At 51.5% G+C, this 8,561-nt stretch overlaps 1 protein-coding gene across 2 annotated transcripts in view; it reads left to right on the top strand.

Annotated features, from left to right (window-relative positions):
- Positions 1-8,561, top strand: part of LOC144892935 (uncharacterized) — a 63,468-nt gene that overhangs the window by 49,997 nt on the left and 4,910 nt on the right. For both annotated transcript variants that reach the window (XM_078781674.1, XM_078781675.1), the window contains one exon: positions 8,141-8,217. Coding sequence is in view for 1 of the 2 variants with exons in the window: in XM_078781675.1 (XP_078637801.1) it covers positions 8,141-8,217 (77 nt within the window). In the remaining variant the exon portion in view is untranslated. The remainder of the gene's footprint in view (positions 1-8,140; positions 8,218-8,561) is intronic.

The following is an 8,561-nucleotide window of genomic DNA, read 5'->3' as shown; positions in this document are numbered from 1 at the left end:
CCATGGCAACTTTTTTGGGGAAAGGGGTGGATTTTGCAAGTATCGTGCTCTGCATGATGTCTTCTTGTTTTGGTTGTTTTTCATTTTTCTTCCGGTCCAAATAATCCCGACGTGATGTTAAGGTGAGGACATTGAGTGGGCTATTTTAATAGTTGTGGAGTTCCTGATTCTGCTTTTCTTTGTAAATATGGTTTCATGACATTTGCAGTGTTTGCGGTCGTCGTCGTGTTGGAAAACAAAGTTGTCGCCAATTAGCCTCCTTCCTGACGGGATACTTATGGTGGATTAGGATCTGCTTGTACTTGTCAGCATTCATTGTTAATTTCTCACCAAATCACCAACAACAGCAGCAGAAATACATCCCCAAACCTAAACAGAACCTCCACCTTGCTTCACAGTCGGATGTAGACGCATATCCGTGTACTTCTCACAAACCCTCCTTCTGACATACAATACTGTCTTCTCTTTATTACAAAAAATTCAAACTTTGACTTCACTCCAAAGTGCATTTCCACGCTGATTAGCATCCCAACTATGATGTTCTTGGGCATACTTCAGTCTCTTGGCTTTCTTACCTTCACACAGAAATAGCTTTTTGACAGCAACTCACCCAGGGAGGTCATTTTTGATAAGACCTTCTGACAGTGGAAGAGGCCACTTGAAAATCTGATGTCTGTGCCAGTTCTTAAGCAAGTTCAGCATTTCATTTCTATCTATTTATGAAGGAACTTATTCTGTATTACTCATCCGTTTTGTTGACTTTATTTGGCCTTCCAATCAGTTTTCTATTTTAACTTATGATGTCTCATTACTTCCATGGAGGTTATGTTTTCACCCCTGTCTGTCTGTTTGTTTGTGAACAAGATATCTCAAAAAATTGTGGACGGATTCGGACGAAATGTGGTACATAGGTAGTGTATGTGACAAGGACGAAATTATTAGATTTTGGTGAAGATCTGGATTCGGATCCAGCTATTTGAATTTTTTAAGTGATTCTTCACGATTGGGAGATAGGGCCAAAACCGATACATAGCAGGATATCTCAAAAATTTGTGGACGGATTTGGACGAAACTTGGTGGACAGGTTGTGTGTGTGACAAGGATGAAGCGATTCGATTTTGGTAAAGATCTGAATATGAATTTGGATACGAGAATTATTTAATTTTTATGTGATTCTTCACCATTGAGAGATTGGGTGAAAAGCGATTATTTAACATGATATTTACAAAAGTTATGGACGGGTTATGACTAAACTTGGTGGATGAGTTGGTTAGGTGTCAAGCAAGAACAAGCTGATTAGATTTTTGTTCAGTTCCGAATCCAGATCCGGCCCATCAGTGGATACAAAACAAACTGTTCAGCCTGGCTGAGGTATGCTCTCTACCGAGTGGCATTCTAGTTATGCTTCTGTATTGCTGGTATGTCACATCTGCAAATACCTGGCTTGTGGGATATTTATCTTTGGGAATTGTCTTCTTGGTGTAAAACTATTATTTGGAGTCTCGTCGAGCCTGATACCTTGGGCATGGGTGTGGGTTTATATTATCTGCAACAAATTACTATTATGTCGGGGGGAGTAGAGGAATATCTAGAGCCAGGTAGATCTGCATAGGTAGGTACTCGACTGTCGCGATAGGGAATCTACCTGTAATAAGTTCTATGTTTAGCCCGGATGTCGGTATAAGTCGTATCTGTGTCCCTGCCGTGAGGGGGCGGGGCATGCTAAGTAGTGCAGGGATTATGGATAAAATTCCTTCGTTTGTCGTTCCCTCTGTCGCCAATCCAGTGTCCATTATGGCAACGCACTCATATAAACACTTAGATAGGTCCCTTAATGCACACATTAATTAATTTCCCTCCCTTACAACAATGACTTTGGAAGACAAGCAGGAAGCGGCTGCGCAGTACCCAACCATGGGCGACGAACATCGTGGCAGGCTGGAGCCACGCCCAGGAAACGTGTGATTGGTTGGTGTTGTGGAAAACCATTCAGGTCCGCACAACTTTTAGTCCAACGGTTTGGTTTAATTGCATTTAGATCATCACATCATTCCTGTAAGTAGAAATACACAATAAGCATACGATGCGACATCTCATAAAGCCATTCATATCAGTCAATGCAAGCAAGCTAGATATTCTATAAAGGCGTACCATTAACGATGCTACCGATGTAACATGTCACAAGGGAGAAGTCTCGGAGCACTGACACAGCAACGGGTCTTATAGTCACGCCCCTAGGGGGGACAACAATGACAGCGAGCAGCGAGCATCCCCACCCGGGTTCAGTACGGATACGATTTCACTACATTCACCCCCCGTCAGAAGTATACGGCCGCGTGGCTAAAAGCGAGTGAGCGTCAGCATGGGCGCGGAGTATTAGTCGGCCCAACCGTAGCGGGCCGGGCGGCGAATTTCTCTGCCAGCACGCGTTCGAAATTCCCCGGGTACGGCGTCTCGTAACCCTGTATCCCCGGTGTCAGAGGCGTCAACAGGGTCGGGTGATGATGGGGGTAACGCCAAGTCGTCGGACCCGGGCAGTCTCGACGGGGGGAGGGTCGGTGGACTGTCGGCGATGGGAGCGTCGGGAGAGGTCATAGTCTCATAGACGGGTTCGACTGGTTCGTCCGATTCCCTACTAAGGTCGTCGACCCCGCAAGGGGCAAGATGACGAACGGAGACAGTAGTCTCACGACCATCAGACGTCATCACACGAGCATGCTCAGGATTAGCCTGGAGAATCTGCACTTTGTCCACAAGGGGGTCGTACTTGCTCGCGCGAACTGCCCGTTTAAGGTAGGCCGGCCCGGGCCCAGCGAGCCAACTGGGCAAAGACCGTATACACCCCGAGCTCCTGGGGTGGTGGAAAAGACGCTCGTGGGGAGTTTGGTTAGTTGCCGTACTCAGGAGTGCCCGGATCGAGTTCAACGCCGCAGGTAGCGACCAAGCCCATTTATCGAGGCCCCGGCCGTGGGTCCGGAGATGGAGCATGACGGCCCTCCAGATAATCCCGTTGAAGCGTTCGATCTGCCCATTAGCCTGGGGTCTATACGGCGTGGTGTAACTAGACGCAACGTTGTTTTGGAGCAGATAGCCGCGCACCTCCTGAGACAAGAAGACTGCACCCCGGTCGGTATGGACATAGGCCGGGTAACCGAACATTGAGAACAAGTTCTGTAAGCAACGCATCACCGTGGCAGCAGTCATGTCCGCGCACATATAAGCAAAGGGGAATCGTGAGTACTCATCAACGATAGTGAGCAGATAGCGAGAGCCGCTCGACACCGGCAAAGGGCCCTTGAAATCCATCGCCAAGCGTTCCCACGGGCGTGTAGCCTTCACCAGAGTCCCCATAGGGGGGTTATAGAAACGCGGTTTGATTTCCGCGCAGATAGCGCAGTCGCGACAGATACGGCGGATATCGTCAATCGAGTAAGGGAGATTCCCACTCCGCACGAAATGAGCGAAACGCGTTACGCCGGGATGGCCCGCAGTAGCATGCAGCACCCGTAGGCCCTCCAACGAGGTGATACCAGCACATGTAGTGGGGCGCGATAAGGCATCGGCGGCCTGGTTATCCTTCCCTGGGCGATATTTGATGGTGTAACAGAAGTCGGCGAGTTCGATACGCCAGCGAGTGATTTTCTCGTTCTTAATGCGCTGGGCGTGTAAGGTGTCGTACATGAACGCAACGCTTTGCTGGTCCGTGATGATTTGGAAGCTCCGCCCGAGTAGGTACGGGCGCCATCGCCGAATAGACTCGACGATCGCATACGCTTCCTTTTCAACGGACGAGTGCCGCCGCTCAGCGGAGGTAAGAGTCCGTGAAAAGAAAGCCACGGGACGTCCCCCTTGGGAGAGGGTCGCCGCGATGGCCTGATCCGAGGCGTCACTTTCGAGGACGAACGAGCCGCTCTCGTCAATGGTTGCTACGGCGGCTCGGGCGATGTCGGTCTTAAGTCCTTCAAAGGCCGTCAATGCGGCCGAACTCAGGGGAAAGGTGTCGCAGGCCACAAGGGGGCGAAGTTTCGCGGAGAAATTTTGCACCCATTTGGAGTAATGGGCGAACAGCCCAAGGGCGCGTTTCAGGGAAGCCCGATCGCAGGGAGGGGCCATGTCGAGCAAAGGTCGCAGACGTTCCTTATCCGGAGAGACAGAGCCATGGGTCACGGTGTACCCCAGAAGATCTATGGTGCGTAGGGAGTATCGGCACTTATCCTCGTTCATAGTTAAGTGATACCGTTGCGCGACCTCAAGGAAGCGCTTCAGATTAGCGTCATGGTGCCCTTGGTCATATCCACAAACCGTAAGGTTATCGAGGTAGACGAAAACATCGGTTAAGTGCTCCCGCGCAACGAGGTCATCCATGGCCCTCTGGAAACAAGCGACCCCGTTCGTCACCCCAAAGGGCAATCGTGTAAATTGGTACAACCGCTGCCCCGACTCGAAAGCGGTATAGATACGATCCGCCCTAGAGATAGGGATCTGGTGGTACGCACTACGGAGATCGAGAGTACTATAGACCGAATACTGGGACACCTGTTGCACTAGCGCGTCCATCCCCGGAAGGGGGTAGGCATCCAGCTGTGTAAAGCGGTTAATCGTTTGGGAATAGTCGATTACCATGCGTTTGCGATGGGCCTCACTGCGCACCACTAAGACCTGGGCACGCCACGGCGACCTACTAGGTTCTATGATGCCGTCTTTCAAGAGCTGAGTCGTTTCGTCCGCAATGAATTGCATGTCCGCGCGGGAGTAGCGTCTCGATTTTACCGCGACAGGGGTACAGTCGGAGGTTAGATTGGGGAACAGCGAAAGCGGACGGACGTCCATTTGCGCTAGGGCGCACACCGTTAGCGCGTCGTCCGCCCCCACAACAAGAGTGTCAGGCCCACCGAACTCCATTACCAGACGTCCATGCAGCTTAAGAAAATCGTGTCCTAGCAGAATATCAGCACATAATGCGGGTAAAACCATAAGGTGTACATCAGGGAAAACCCGTCCCTTTAGCACTAGTTTCAATCGGCATTCCCCTTTTGTGCTAAGCCGGAGTCCCTGGGATGCCATGAAGATCCGTCGTGTAGACCGCCCGATCCGCCATCCATGCCTGAGCACAAGTCGCTGGTCGATAAAACTATCCGTAGATCCGGTGTCCACCAAGGCCTGAACACAATGGCCCTCAACCATAAGGGGAATAAGGGCTTGGGCCAGGCCAGACGAGGCAGCTGGGAGCGGGACTGAGCCCCCCGAATGGGTCGGACCAGCCTCGCGGGTGGATCCTACACCAGCAGCAGTTTTGCGATCGTGGCCGGAGTCTGCGTTGACCATGGGGAATCCATTATCGTCATCAGAGGGCTTTCCCCAGCATTCCGGTGTTTCGCGATTCAAAATCCGATGAGAAAAGGCCTCAGTAGTATTTGACATCGCCTTTTGACACTCCTGGCAGATAAAGGCTTCCGTTGTAGCCGAAATCGCCTTTTTCGTTTGGTCGCTTTGACAAAAGGCTTCCGTAGTATTCGAAATCGCCTTTTTCGTTTGGTCGCTTTGACAAAAGGCTTCCGTAGTAGTATTCGAAATCGCCTTTTTCGTTTGGTCGCTTTGACAAAAGGCTTCCGTAGTATTCGAAAGCTGTTTCTTCCCTTGCGTGGCTCGAGGTTTGGCCAAGGACGCGGCCTTTGTCCCCGATGGAGAATGAGACGGTGGTGGCTTTCCGGTGGCGCCAGTCAAGGTTGTCTGAGCGCCCAGCGGGCCGCAGCGAGGGGCCCTCCCCTTCGAAGACGGGTAAGGCGCTGGGCTCGTGGGTTCTGCTACAAGCCCGTTCAAGGTTGCCGCGCCTGCGCGACCGCGGCTGCGCGAGTCGAAGGGCCGCGAGCCGCGTGCCGATTTCTTGCACACTTTCGCGTAATGTCCCTTTAGCGAGCACAAATGGCAAATAGCGTCACGTGCCGGACACACGACTCGGGCATGACGAGGCCCTCCACAAAAAAAACATGCGGCCCCGCGCAAGGCCTTGGGTCTGCTGGTCGTAACGGCAGCTGTCAGGGTAGGGTCATCCTCCGGAGCATCCCGGAGTTCAGCAGGCGGATCCACGTCCTCGTCAGTGGTCCTCTCCGGCCGGGCGTGTAGTGAGGTGCCCGCCAAAAGGCGCGTGCGATCATAGGCGTTCGATTGCATCCGCGCTTCAGTATACACCGTCGCTTGCTCAACCGCCGTAGCGAAGGTCAGGTCGGTCTTCTCCAAGAGTTTGAGACGTAGTTCCTGAGAGGAGACCCCTGCTATGAAGGCATCTAAAAGTCGATCATCTTTAGCCTGCTCGGGAGTCCGTGGCTGGGCGCTGTCCAGCATGAGCTGCCGGAGCTCCTGGGCGTAATGATCCATAGGCTCGTTGGGTTGCTGCCGTCGCGTCTGCAGCAAATAACGCGCATACACAGGGCTTTTTTCTTTTATATAAAGCCGCTTGAGCTCCGCGACGGTAAGATCATACGTCGTGCATTGAGCGACCGCGTGGTAGACCCGGTAGTCGATTTTTGAGTGTAATATTGCCAGCTTCGCGGCAGGCGTCGGAGCGGTATCAGGCTCATTAAAGAGATGCTCCAGTTGCTTGAGCCAGTGCTTGAGTTGCAAGCCTCCGTCCGTGGCTTGTGGGTCGGCGCTGAAAATGGACACCGTCAACGTCTTGTTGCCAGCCATGTCAGCAGATCATAAATGCAATTAAGTGTTGTGGAAAACCATTCAGGTCCGCACAACTTTTAGTCCAACGGTTTGGTTTAATTGCATTTAGATCATCACATCATTCCTGTAAGTAGAAATACACAATAAGCATACGATGCGACATCTCATAAAGCCATTCATATCAGTCAATGCAAGCAAGCTAGATATTCTATAAAGGCGTACCATTAACGAGGCTACCGATGTAACATGTCACAAGGGAGAAGTCTCGGAGCACTGACACAGCAACGGGTCTTATAGTCACGCCCCTAGGGGGGACAACAATGACAGCGAGCAGCGAGCATCCCCACCCGGGTTCAGTACGGATACGATTTCACTACAGTTGGTACGGAAGGCGCAAACCTTTGGCCAATCAGGGCGGAGGGCGCCAAACCACGACATAGATGGGGGTCGTTTATTAGAGGAGAAGCGCTGGTGACGTGGGAAGGCGTGAAAAGATTGCAAAGAAGGAAGGGAGGGACGGATTGGAACGCGCAGAATTGACGTCAGACCACGGGGAACAAAACGGGTGGTTGGCGGGCATTCTGGAGTCTCCGAGTTCTTCAGTCTTCGTACTCCTTGGTCGTTGGCGTCTTCCCGGAGTTGGAGCGGTGCTTGGTGTTCTTGGTGCTGGGTTCTTCTTGGTGCTGGGTTCTTCTTGGTGCTGGGTTCTTCTTGGTGCTGGGTTCTTCTTGGTGCTCGGTTCTTCTTGGTGCTCGGTTCTTCTTGGTGCTTGGTGCGCTGCGTTAGGAGCGAGGCTTCGTGCTACGAGCGAGGCTTGCAGGTGGAGAGAGGCGCTCGGTGAAGCCTGACAGCGCTCGAACAGGGGCGCATCGAGGCCTGCTTCCCGCCGACATCGGAGCCGCGGCAGGCTTGTGCGCTTGGAGCAGTCGATTCCTGACGACGCTGCACTGCCCGACAGATAAGCTCGCACCCACAGAACACCCACACGACGATTTCTTTATTTAATTCATTCCGTTGTCCTGTATATGAAGTCGGTGTGCGGGATCCCGATCTAGGAACATCAGATTTTATTGTCACGTTTCCTTATTCTCGCGTTCCGTTCAATAAATCATTATTTTTGTACATTTTAACCCGGATTCCCGTTTGAGTTCATTTCCTCCAGGATCGAGGGCTGCCGTCGGATCGCTACAGGTACGCGCTTGCCGCTTCTTCCTCTTCATTCTTCATCCCGCGCTTTTAAAGTCGAATCCGAATTGATCATCGCCTCCATTAAAGCCCATTCGGCTATCCGCGAGCCCACGGTATTAACCGAGGGATTCGCGCGACATTACAAATTAGTGGAAACCAATGTGGTGGCCAAATAATTTTACACACTACTGTACACATGTGCACATACCTCATGAAATGTATTTGGACTGTTTTGCTAATCTCCCACCCTCTCACCCCACAATTTCCTTTCCCCTTTCTATAGGTACATAGCACAGCTGTATTCCAAAATCACTGAGATGCGTCTGGATACTACAGCACCGGAGGGCTCCATACGTGGACGTATCCTAATTTGTGTACCAGCACCAACCTCCACTCCTCCCACAACCCCTTCCAACATCCACCCTCTCACTGTTCCAACTTTGACCTCCTCACCAACCCCAATCATTTGCTCATTTCACAGCTCTGTTCTTTTTTTAGCTCACTTGGAACGAAGTTCAGGGGAGCTTATGCGATGGCGCGTTGTCCGTCCGTCAGTCCGTAAACACTTGAAACTTCTTATCCGAAACCGCTTATGGCATTGCAACTGGCACAAATGATATTCGTTGTGTTGTGACTAAAGTTTGTTCACAACATTAAAAAAAAAAAAAAATCGGGGTCTAAGGGGCTTTACCGGGGTCAAAGTG

Source organism: Myxine glutinosa, chromosome 7 (assembly GCF_964187855.1).
Source record: "Myxine glutinosa chromosome 7, kmMyxGlut1.1, whole genome shotgun sequence".
Lineage (NCBI taxonomy): Eukaryota > Metazoa > Chordata > Myxini > Myxiniformes > Myxinidae > Myxine > Myxine glutinosa.
This window is presented reverse-complemented; position numbering and strand designations above follow the sequence as displayed.